At 44.1% G+C, this 12,894-nt stretch overlaps 1 protein-coding gene across 1 annotated transcript in view; it reads left to right on the forward strand.

The window, feature by feature from the left end:
- Positions 1 to 12,894, forward strand: part of PHF21B (PHD finger protein 21B) — a 41,896-nt gene that overhangs the window by 9,331 nt on the left and 19,671 nt on the right. Inside the window, exons 2-3 of the mRNA XM_078150526.1 lie at positions 3,726 to 3,818; positions 12,351 to 12,698. Of these exons, the coding sequence (XP_078006652.1) occupies positions 3,726 to 3,818; positions 12,351 to 12,698 (441 nt within the window). The remainder of the gene's footprint in view (positions 1 to 3,725; positions 3,819 to 12,350; positions 12,699 to 12,894) is intronic.

The following is a 12,894-nucleotide window of genomic DNA, read 5'->3' on the forward strand; positions in this document are numbered from 1 at the left end:
GGATAAATCCATGGCCTCCATAGCCCCCACTTAGGAGACTAAATGGTTTCAATTGATCTTATTTTCTGCTTATTATGCTTTGCATTGGCTTAAATACATATTCCCATCTCTCTGTTCTTTTTATTTGTTATCATCACTCAGTAATATTGCATTTCAGTCGTAGACCACAGTTTGTTCAGCCATCACCTAATTAATGCGTAGTCATTTTATTTTTTTGTTCTTTGTTACTATAAAAAGTGCTGCCATAGAGAGGGGTATGTACATGAGACTTCCCTTTGTCTTTTACCACTTGCACATATATCCTTAGTACTGGTATCTATGGGTCAAAGTGTTTGTAGTCTGGTGATTTTTAGGAATAATTTCCTATTGTTTTAAAGAATGACTGGGCCAATTCATGGTTCTACCTAAAACAATCTCAATAATATTTCCCATTTTCATCCTTTGTCATCTTTGTAAATGTGATAGCTGTGAACTGGAACCACAGAATTTAAATTTGCACACCTCATATTTATTATTAGTGATTTAGAATAGGTTTTTATATGATTGTTGATCCCTTGCTTTCTCCTTTTGAATACTGCCCATTCACATCTTTTGACCATTTTTCTATTGAGGAATAGATCCCGTCCTTTTATATTTTTTATCAGTTTCCTATATATCTTGTGTATCAGATTGTTCTGAGATATATTTGCTGCAATGGTTCTCTCCTCATGCCCACCTGCCCCAATCAATGGCTTCTAACTCTATTGGCCTTGATCTTCATCACCTGTTTCTGTTTTATGTAATTGAAATTGTCCATTCCATGATCACTAATTCTCCTGCCAGCCATTGTTGTGTGAGGTACCTATTTCTAGTCTCTTAATTTCTTGGTGATGTTACCTTTTGCATTTAAATCATATATCCATTTGGAGTTTAGTGGGGAATATGTATTGTAAGATCCTGGTATGAACCTAATTTCTGCCAGGCCGATTTCCAATTTTTTTTGAAAGTTTTTGTTAAATGAAAAGTTCTTATTCCAGTAGGTGGTGTCCTTGAATTTTTTTTTTTAGCTTTAAGCTACTGGGTTCTCTTATTTATGGCTTTCACTGACCTAGTCTATTCCATTTTTTACCTATTTGCACTTTTCTGGTTTTCTGTTTTTTACCCACTATTAAATTGTTTTTATATCTTCTGCTTAATGGTATATTTTTTCTATCTAATAATGTTAGATTATTGACCTTTTTTCTCTAGATCAACCTTGTTATTATTTTGTACAGTTCTATAAAATAACACCTTGGTAGTCTGGTATGGCACTAAATCTGTGAATGAATTCATTGAGATAATATCTTCATCATTATTATATTCCTTTGGCCCAACCATGAACAATTATCTCTCCAATTCTTTAAGTGTTGATTTCTATAAAGAGCGTTTCAGAGTTACAGTCATATAAATCTTGAACATAGGTAGATTCCAAGATTTTTTTAAAAAACATTTTTAGCTGTTTGGAAGGGAATTTACTTTTCTATCTCCTCTTGTTGGGTTTTGTTAGTAATATGTAGAGAATCTGATAATTCTGCTGTTTTAAAGTTTCGGTGATCTTTTATGTTGATGTTAGCTTTTTAGGATTCTATAAGTAAGTAACTATATCTCCTGTAAAGAGATATTTTTCCTCCTCTTTGCTCATATTTATTTCCTTACTTTTTCTTGTCTTATTCTCTGTACCTAAAATTTCTGGAGCTATATCAAATTATAATGCTGGCATTTGATATATTTACTTTATTCCCAATCTTATTGGCAAGGCTTCTAGTATGTCTCAGTTACAAATAATGCTAGCTCTTAGAGTTAGATAGATACTATTTATCATGTAAAGGAAAGGTTCACTGTATTCCTGTATTTTTAGTACTTTTTACTTCTATTAACACAATCATGTGATTTTTTTTAATGCTTACAATACCTGTAACTTTCCAAACAAAAGCATTGCTCCCTGTCTATGCTTTCCATATATATGTTGTCTCCCCTGTTTGAACGTAAGCTCCTTGAGTGCAGGGCTTGGCAAACACAAAATGCTCAATTAACACTTGTTAAAAATTCATTCACTTAGTTAGGAATGTGATTTGTTATGTTTATGATTTCCCTAATGCTGAGCCATCCCTGTGTTTCTGATATAAATCCATCTGGGTCGTAGTGAATCATCTTTGGAATTACACTAGATGGCTCCTGATGTCCTTTCCAAAGGGAAAATTCTGTGACTATTGTTTTAAATTCATTATTAGTATTTTGTTCAATATTTTAAAAATCAATATTCATTAGTGACATTGGTCTATAGTTTTCTTTTTCTATTTTATATCTCCTTGGTTTAGGTTCTATCAGAATCACATTTGTCTTATAGAAATTTGGTGACTATCTTCTATCTCTGTTTAGGAATTTATGTGAGGTTGGAGTTAATTTTCTTTGAATGTTTAATAAAATTCACTTACAAGTCCATTTATACTAGGACATTTTTTCTTGGGGAGTTCATTTATATTTTGTTCAATTTTTGCATCTGAGATTGTATCATTTAAATATTAATTTCTTATTCTGTTAATCTGGTTATTCCATATTTTTGTAAATATTCATCAATTTCATTTAAGTTTTTGGTGTCATTGGCCAATATTGTAGTAAAATAATTCCTAACAACTTCCTTTATTTCCTCTTCATCTATTGTGAATTTTCCTTTTTCCGTTTGTTAATTTGGTTTTCCTCTCTTTTGAACAACTAAATCAGTTGGTGTTTTGCCTATTTAATTAGTATTTTTATAAAACCAGCTCTTAATTTTTATCAACTCAATGACTTTTCTCTTGTTTTAAAATTTATTTATGTCTTTGGTTTTTAGAATTCATATTTTTATGTGTTACTTTTCTAGTGTTTGTTTTTAAGCTACATGCTTAATTCACTGATACTTTCTTGCTCTCTTTTGTTGATGAAATTGTTTAGAAAAATAAAATTCCCCTTAAGGACTGCTTTGGCTGTACCTGAAAAGTTTTGGTATGCTCTCTTACTGTTATTTATTATTCCTGTGATTTGTCCTTTGGCCTACTCATTCTTTAGCATTCTATTATTTAGTCTTCATGTGAGTATGAATCCTTTTTTCAAACTCCTTTTGCTGATTATAATCTTATTATGTTGTGATATATGGAGTAAGTTTGTAAAGTTTCTTCTTTTCTTCTTTGTTTATGGTTCTTCATGTCCTAGCACATAATCAGTTCTTGTAAGGGTGGGATGCAAAGCTGAGACACGTGTATATTCCTCTTGATTCCCAGCCAGCAACTGCTAGAGTTTGACCATATTCACTTTCCTTAAAATCTCCTCCAGACCCTGAATTTCTTTCTTATCTTTCTGTTAGGCTTGTCTCGGTCTGAAATGGTCATATTGGAATCCCCATTAATTATCGTTTTACTGTCTCATTAGTTCAGGACTCTCCCAAACCGTCTAGAATGAAGCCATTCCCTGTCCCAAGGCCTTTCCCAGCTCTGACATGCCCTGTTCTCAGGCCCCTCCCAGCCCTGACATCCCCTGTTGTAAGGCTTTTCCCAGCTCTGACATTCCTTGTTCTAAGAACCTTCCCAGCCTTGACATCCCCTGTCCTGAGACCCCTCCCAGCGCTGACATTCTGTCCAGGATTATGGATGAGGTGGGTAGCTGCACCCCGAGACACTTGACTTTGGCCCCTCAGAGTTCTCATTCTCTGCTCTCTCTGTTTCCTCCCACAGGCCTTGGGCACCATTGCAGCAGTACCCATTAAAGTTCCTCAGGTCAGCTCCTTGCACAGGTTGGCGGGGCAAGGACCAGCAGCGCTACCTCAGGTAAAGGGAGGAGACTTTCTTTTTGTATGTGTATTTTCACCCTTTCCCTCGATGGCCACCTTGGTGATGGGACCCCTCACCCTGTAGCCTCTGGGAGTCACCCTGCTCCTGTCTTTTCCCTGGAACCTTGGGGAATGGGGGTTATACCCAGACTTTGCCGTATCAAAGGGGATAAGAAAGGAGCTGGACCCTCCATGATGCAGCAGATGAGCTGAGAAAGCCCAGCAAAGGCTCTGAGGTGGAAGTGTTGCCAAGTGGACTGAGCCAAGACTCACCAACACCAACCCTTTCCTTTGCAAAGGAGGACACTGAATCTGGAGTGGAGAAGTCACTTAGTGTCACAGTGCGCCCAGTCACAAAGCCTGGATTTACACTTTAGGGTCCTCTCTCCTTTATGCCAAGCTGTCCCCAGGATGGAGGGGGAGAGAGGGAGATTGAAATGAAGATGGCTCCCCTTAGGAGCTGAAGGGACCTTCAAGGTAACTTATAGAGGGGACATAGAAGGAAGTTGAGGTTCAGAGAGGCAAAGCAAATGCCCTCTGGTCACACTGTCAGAGCTGGATCCAGATGGAGGGCTTCTAATTCCAAATCGATCACTCTCTTCATGGTGTCCCCATCTAATGTTGTCTGGTCCCCGTGACCAGACTGGCCCCCTAGGAATGGGCATCTCCCTCCTCCACCCCTATCCTGGGGGATGGCTTGTAGGCTTTTGAAAGGGACATGTGGGCTGCCCATGGCAGATTCTGTACCCACAATGTCACATCTGTTTCTTCTGCTCATCACCCATGAGAACCCTGACCTGTGACTCCAGCCACATCTGTAGTCCTGGAGGCTGTGTGGGTATGGATGTGGCTATGAGCATGTACATGCATGTGCTCATGTGTCTATGTGGGTGTGAGGGTGTGTATTGGTGGGGAAAGGGCTGTTGGTAGATGTCTCCTCCTCTCAGATCCCTCCTGTAGTTGCAAGGAGCCAGAGGTGGCTCTGGGGACCCCTGCATTTAGGGCCTGGTCACCTATCCCATTCACTAGGTCCCTGCCCCTGCTTCTCACTTCTGCTGGGGAAGAAGCCTAATGTGATACAAACAAATTTGGGTGACAGGCTGGGAGAGCTACACTCTGAGGGCCTCCCAGGTCCCTCATTTTCAGTCCTGTGACTAGCTTTACAAGGAAAAAAATGTGAGACCCTGGACAAGTCATTTCCATACTCTGGACCTCAATTTCCTCATGTGGAAAATGGTAACATGAATTTCTGCCTTGCCTCCACTGCAAGGCTATCACAAGGCTCAAAGGAGACAATGTATGTAAGCACCCCTGTGCACCCATGGGAGCAGTGATGTTCAGACATATCTGACTTTACGTAACCCCGTGGACAGGTTTCCTTAGCAAGGATACTGGAGTGGTTTGACATTTCCTTGTTCAGTGCGTTCCCATTTTACAGAGGAAAAACTGAGGCAAATCAGGGCTAAAGGACTTGCCCAGGGTCACATAGCTAGTGTTTGAGGCTGGATTTGAACTCAAGTCTTCCTGACTCCAAGCCCAGTGCTCTATCCACTGTACCACCCAGCTGTCCAATGATGATAATACATCAGGTTTACAAAGAGCCTTCTCCACGACAGCCATGGGAAGTTGACAGCATGGCTTGAACCTGGTTATCTTGTTGCATAGTGGAAAGAGCCCCCTACCCACAACCAGCAGATCTGAGTTCAAATCCTAGCAAGCTGTGTGACTTTGGGCCAATTGCTCATCTGTAAAGGGAACAGGGTGGGCTCCCCAAGCCCTAAGATCTCAGTGCCTCTCAGTGCACAGTCCCAGTGTCCTGTGACTGCATTTTACAAGTGTGACGTTAAATCACTTGCCTGAGGTCGTCCAACCATCTCCAGCACAGCCCTGTGACTCTGTGTCCTTCATGATTCTGTCTCTCAGCCTCATGAGACACAGCAGCCCCATGAAAAGAAGACTGAGTCACTCTGGGCAACCAGTCACAAGCAGTTCATTAACTGTTGACTGCATGCCAAGCACTGGGGATGCTTAGCTCAAAAGGCAGCAGTCCCTGCCCTCAAGGGGCTTCCATTCTAATGGGGAGGGGGAGACAAAATGCACGTGTAGAAGCATGCGGAGTCTATGAGAAATGAATAGGAGCTAATGTGGGAGGAGGGAGAGGAGATGCCAGCTTTAGGGGCAGTCTTCCTGTAGAAGGAGGGATTTGAGGTGGGTCCTGAAGGACAGGAGGGATTCTGAGAGGCAGAGGTGAGGAGCGAGAGGCACTGAGATGGAGCCAGGAGCTAGTATTGCTAGATCATCGATTACATGGGGGGTGTCAAGTGTAAGAAGGCTGGCTGAATAGGAAGGAGATGAGTTGTGCAGGGCTTGAAATGCAAAAAAAAAAAAAAGTTTGCCTGTCCTATGAGAACGGGAGATTCTTGAACATAGGGACTCCCTCCCCCCTTTCCTTGTTTTCCTAGCCCTCAGAAACCCACTGGATACATAATAAGAACCAATGCTTATTGGCTAAATAGCATTTGATCCTAAATGTTAAAGGGAGTCCCATATTCAAGGCGTAATGGTTGGTACAGATACCCCTCTGTGCCAGGGGGATGGGGTAGTCAGGTGAGGCTGCCTGGAAGAGGGAGACTAGGGCTAGATCCTGAAAAATGGGGGGAAGAGAGGCTTCCGATCAACTGGAGGCTGGGAGAGATGTGTGCCCATTTGGTCACTGCATACTAATTGGGAAGATTTTCCTTGGAAAAAACCTCCAAGAATCATCCTGCTCCCTCCTACAGCTCTTGCCTGGAGTGGCACTGAGTTACAAATGATCGCCAAGTCACTTGGTGTGCTGTGGAATCACTGCTAAATAGGAAAACCAACAAATATTAATTATGAGATTGCTATTCAATGCAAACAGTAATTAGATCTTGAAGCCTCCCTGTCCCCATCAGCCGGCAGCCCCAGGAGTCCATTCTCAACAGCCCTGCTAAGCTGAGAACCTGAGAAGCAAAAATCCCAGCCTCAGACTCATGGCAGCAAAGGCTCTTGGGATCACACGTGCTTAAAGTCTGTGGCTCCTTCAGGCTTAGAATCATCAACTTCTCCCCTACCCCCATCCTGTCCCTAGAAACAGCCTCTGAGGATCACAGTCTTCAGGCAGAGACTCAGTGTCTTAGGGGACCACAGAGTCTTAAAGCAGAGACTCAGAGTCTTAGGGGACCACAGAATCTTTTTTTATTAATTTATTTTGATTTATCAACAATCACTTCCATAAGCTTTTGAGTTTTAAATTTTTCTCCCCTTCTCTCCCTGCCTCCCTCCACAAGACAGCATGCAATCTGATATAGGCTCTACATATACATTCCTGTTAAACATATTTTCACATTAGTGATGTTGTAAGTAGGAATTAGAACCAACAGGAGGAACCACCAGAAAGAGGAAACAAAACACAACAGAAGAAAAAAAATAGCAAATAGTCTACTTCGATCTGCATTCAAACTCCATAGTTCTTTCTTTGGATGTGGATAGCATTTTCCATTATGAGGCCTTTGGAGATGTCTTAGATACTTGCATTGCTGAAAAGGGCTAAGTCTATCAATATTAATCATTGAATAATGTGACTATTACTGTGTACAATATTCTCCTGGTTCTGCTCACTTCACTCAGCATCAGACTATACAAGTCTTTCCAGGTTTTTTTGAAGTCTGCCTGCTCATAATTTCTTATGGAACAATAGTATTCCATTACATTCATATACCACAACTTGTTCAGCCATTCTCAGTTGATGGACATCCTCTCAATTTCCAATTCTTTTTTTCTTTTTTTTTATTTCCAATTCTTTGCCACCACAGACAGAGCTGCTATAAATATTTTTGTACATGTGGGTCCTTTTCCCATTTGTATGATCTCTTTGGGATATAGCCCTAGAAGTGCTATTGCTGGGCCAAAGGGTATGCACATTTTTATAGCCCTTTGGGCATAGTTCCAAATTGTTCTCCAAAATGGTTGGAGCATTTCACAGCTCCACCAACAATGCATTAGTGTTCCAATTTTCCCACATCTTCTCCAATATTTATCATTTTCCTGTTTTGTCATGTTGGCCAATCTGATAGGTGTGATGTGGTACCTCAGAATTGTTTTGATTTGCATTTCTCTAATCAATAGTGATTTAGAGAATTTTTTCATATGACTATAGATGGCTTTAGTTTCTTCATCATAGAACTGCCTGTTCATACCCTATGACCATTTATCAATTGAGGAATGACTTGTATTTTTATAAATTTGACTTAATTCTCTATATATTTAGAAATATCCCTTATCAGAGACACTGGTTGTAAAAATTCTTTCCCAATTTTCTACTTTCCTTCTAATCTTGGTTGCATTGGCTTTATGCAAAAACTTTTCAATTTAATGTAATCAAAGTTACTGTCTCCTGTTCTCCATAAATCTGATAGGCAAACTATTCCTTGCTCTCCCAGTTTGCTTACAGTATCAGCCTTTATATCTAAATCAGGAACCCATTTTGACTTTAGTTTAGTGTATGGTGTGAGATTTTGGTCTATGTCTAGTTTCTGCCATACTCTTTTCCAGTCTTCCCAGCAGTTTTTTTTCAAAATAGTAAGTTCTTATCCCAGAAGCTGGGGTCTTTGGATTTATCAAACAGTAGATTACTATAGTCATTGACTGCTGTGTCTTGCATACCTAGCCTATTCCACTGATTCACTACTCTACTTCTTAGCCAGTACCAAGCAGCTTTGATGATTGCTGCTTTATGGGACCACGGAATCTTAAGGCAGGGACTTAGTGTCTTAGGACTGTGGAACCGCACATCTTTGGCTATAAAAGATAGCGACTGGGGCCATGGGGATTGACCTTTCCACATCTTAGGGACAGTTTGTGAATTATTGTGGTGGAGAAAAAAGCTGTCTGGTGGCTGGTCCTCTGTTGGGAGAATGTTTCCAAAATGACCCGGGCAGGTCCTTGGTGACCACCATGACCTGTGGGAAGGCCATGGCTTGAAGTTTGCATATTGTGAGCCATAGAATCACAGAACTGGGAAAGAGGGACTGTTTAAGTTTTGTATTTATATCCCCTGTGCCCAGTACAGTGCTTGGTGCTTGATAAATGCTTGTTGACTGACTGACATGGGTGTTTAATAAAAGCTTGTGGGTTTATTGATTAAAAGAAAGTCTATCAGAGGTGGGAGAAACTGAAAACATGATATATAAGAGGTGGGCCTTAGAGAACATCTAAGAGGTGGCACAGTGGATAGAGTGTTGAACTAGAGTCAGGAGGATCTGAGTTCAAATCTTGTTTCAGAAATTTAGAAGCTGGTTGAGTCTCTGTGCCTCAATTTCCCCATCTCACACAGCTCCTGGGAGGATCAAATGAGTTAGCATTTTCAAGGGCTATGGAAATTCCAGCTCTTCTTCATCATCACCTAGTCCAGTCCTCTCATTTTCTAGATGAGGTAACTGAGGCCCTGAGATTTGCCTTAGGTCACTTAGAGTCAGGATTTGAATCTGTCTGGCTTCCTGTCTCCTGCTCTGCCACCTTGAGGAGATAGCTGGTGGCTTTGGGATGGAGTACTGGTCAGGGCTACATGTGTTCAAATTTGGCCTCAGACTTGTATTAGCCATGTAGTCCTGGGAAAGTCATTTGCCCTCTGCCTGCCTCAGTTTCCTCAACTGGGAAATGGGGATAACAACAGCACCTACCCCCCAGGGTTGTTCTGAAGCTCAAATGAACTAAATATTTGCAGAAAGCCATTTGCTCAGTGTCTGGCACATTCTAGGCACTTAATAAACTCTTACTTGCTTTCCTTCCATTCCTACCCGCTGCCTTGTCCTTTGGACAAAGCTCTGAGCCCCCAAGAACCTCCTCACAGTTCCCAGCCTTGGCCACAAGGGGGCAGGCAGCCCTCAGCCTTTGGCTGCTCAGTGGTCGCTGTCCACAGAGGCTAGGTCCTGCCAGTAAGGAAGCGGAAGCTTGTGAGCCTCACAGTGCTGTGGGGAGAGCAGCCTGGCTGGGCCGTTGGGCAGAGCGGTCGTGGCCCAGAAGGCTGCAGCTCCATCAGCACTTTGTCAGAGCACCACGGGATTGCTGAGATCAGCACTGCTTGTCGAGGCTGGGAGCAGAATGCTGCCACAGCTTTGGTAGCGGGCTTGGTAAGGAGCTGGAAAGGCTCCCAGGGAGTTCAGAGCACTGTCCGGACAGCGTCTGGCCCAGCCTGAGAATCCAGACTGCTTGGTTCTTCCACTCTTCTGCCGAGTCACTCTGTGACCCTGGGCCAACTGTTTCCCTCCTCTGGGACTGTTTTCTCTTCTGTAAAAGCGAGCAGGTGAGGACCAGGCATTTTCTGAGATCCCTCCCTCTTTGAGGTTTCCATGTTCTAAGGTCCCTGGACAGGACCTTCTCCTTTTCAGTACTCACGTCACTCAAAAACCAAAACTGTGGTTAAATGCACCCTCTCCACAGCTTGGCTCCCTGGCCTCGGGAAAGCCGCTTCCCCTCTGTGGGCCTTACTTTTCTCCTCTGTAAAAGGAGGGGATTTGACAAGATAAGTTCAAAGGCTCAAATGCGATCTCCTTGGTAAAAAGCACTTAGCACAGTGCCTGGCACATAATAGGTGCTATAGAAATGCTTCTTTCCTCCCTCCGAGGCTCCTGTCAACCCCAAGCTCTGGCTTTGTTAATCTGTAGAGATTGGCTGCATCTGGGAGCATGGTCCCTTCCCAGACCCACCAGCACCCTCGAGTGTCTGGTGGTTCCCAGGGCATGGCCTGGGTCACACCTAGGGTCCCTCTGCCTCCTGCCTGCTCTTCTTCTGCTCAGATGTTCCTCCCTGGCCCCAACCCTCTAGAGTATGTCTTTTTTTGCAAGTCATTACTAATGATTACTAAAACCAAAGTTTTATTGTTAATAATATTAAGTCAGATTCATGGGGGGTTACTTCCCAACACTGGCCCTCTGAAAGTGGGGGTTGCAAAGGTCATTGTCACTGTGGGAGCCATTGGGCCCAGAGGAGAATGTGAGGGACTGAGAGGCAGGAAGGCCTGGGTTCAAGTGTGACTTCTGGTGTTTGTTAGCTCTGTGGTCCTGGTCAGGACCCTTGACCTCTCTGAGATCTGCTACTCTATAAAATGGGTGTTGCATTGATGACACTCCCTTCCTCATCAGGCTCCTGTGAGGCTCAGGCAAGAGTTCGGTGAAGATTAGGTTTAGGATAAAGTGCTTTACAAACTTGTTTTGTTTTTCCTTTGCTATTATTACTTTGTGGAATCATGATGTAATTGGTATGGGGCACTCCCCACTAAGGAGGTGGTAGACTAGATCCCCCTAACAGTCTGTATTCTGATGCCCGCCTTGCTCTGACATCAATAGCATCGGGCAGGCTGGCCCCCCAATCCATCAGGCAAATCACAGCCAGAGTAAGGTCTTTCATGTAAACCAGGCCCTGCTATTTTCTGCTACAAACTCATCAATGACTCCCAATGTTCCCAATCAATCAGAAAACATCTATTAAGTGTCTACTGTATGCCAGACATGCTCTGGGGACTGGGGATGCGAGCAAGTATAAAGAATGAAGCAATCTCTAGCTACAGGCAGCTTACACTCTTGGGCAGCTGGGAGGTGCAGTGGAGGGACCTCTGGGTCTGGTGTCAGGAAGACCTGAGTTCCAATTCCACTTCAGACATCTATCATCTATCTGACCCTGGGCACATCACAATCTCTCTGGGCCTCCATTTTCTTATCTATAGAGACAAGAGTAACACTTCCTTCATAGGGTTGTTGTAAAGTTCAGATGAATTAACCTAGGGGAAAGTGCTTGTCAAGCCTTGAAGCTCTGTATAAATGTGCACTGTTATTATTCTAAGGGAGCAGACAAGCAGAGACTAAACATAAAGAGAATGAGCAAAGTAGCTGTACCCCAGGCAGTTTGGGAGAGAGGGAGGGGGAGCACACGGGAGATCAAGATGGGGGTTCATGCACAAGGTGGGGCTTGAAGAAAGAGGGGAGCTCTGGGAAACTGAGGTGAAGAGGGGGTGCCTTCCTGGTGTGAAGGATGGCCAGTGCAAAGGCTTGGAGATGGGAGATCCCTGTGTGAGAAGCCCCAGATGGGCCAGTGTGGCAGGATCACAGAGTTCATGCAGAACAGTTTGGGAGAGAGGAAGAAGGGGAGGAGGGATAACAAGAGATGAGGATTTGGCTGGATCAGAGGAGGAAGGAACGTCCAAAGAGTTGGTTGGGGTGTCCCAGGGAGATTTCAGGCTCTTGCCTGCCATTCAAGGACCTCCACGAGCTGGCGCCACCCTCCCCTCTGCCTATTCATGTCTCCCACCCAGGCTGAATGACTGTATCCCTTTAGCATCCCTTGTACTCTCCAGCCTCTTTGCCTTTGCGCCTCGGTTCCTGACTCCTGAACTGCCCTCTCTGCCTTGGTCCGGACCTTGTTGGCTCCTGTTGGCCCCTTGACAGGTGCTTACAAATGCAGAATGCTTTGTTGATCTACTCCCATGGGTGAGTATGGCTCTCCCTTTCCCCAGGTCAGGCCAAAGACCCTGATTCCCGACAGCCTTCCCATCTCCCCATGCCGAGAGCGCCCATCCAAGCAGACACCAAGCTTCCAGAAGGCCGCCGTCATCAGCATCAAAAACCCCAGCCCGGCCCTCCCCACTGCCAACAACACCGTCAGCCAACCTGTGGTGGAGCCGGCTGCCCTCACCTCCCCCCTGAGTGGGGCTGGGGTCGCCTACGCCATCATCTCCACGTCCCCCAGCAATGCTGCCTCTCCCATCAAACCCAGCTCTGCCACTGCCAGCGCCGCTGCCACCGTCTCCATGGTCAGAGACAGCATCAAAGTCCAGCCTCTCCTCATCAGTGCCGACAACAAGGTGAGTGAGTCCTGGCCGCATGTGGAGCCCTGCTCGCCTGCTTGGGGGGCCACAAGGGGGAAGGAGCCTGGGGGATGTGGGCTGAAGGGCAGAGGGGTCAGAGATGCAATACTGAAAGAGGACCAATTGGGAGCTGTCCTGGGTTCAACTTCTGCCTGAAGTCTAAGATTGTGTTTTAGTTCTGCTGAATAAAGAA

The sequence above is a fragment of the Phascolarctos cinereus genome, unplaced genomic scaffold (assembly GCF_003287225.1).
Source record: "Phascolarctos cinereus isolate Bilbo 61053 unplaced genomic scaffold, phaCin_HiC Scaffold_1;HRSCAF=81, whole genome shotgun sequence".
Taxonomy (NCBI): Eukaryota; Metazoa; Chordata; class Mammalia; order Diprotodontia; family Phascolarctidae; genus Phascolarctos; species Phascolarctos cinereus.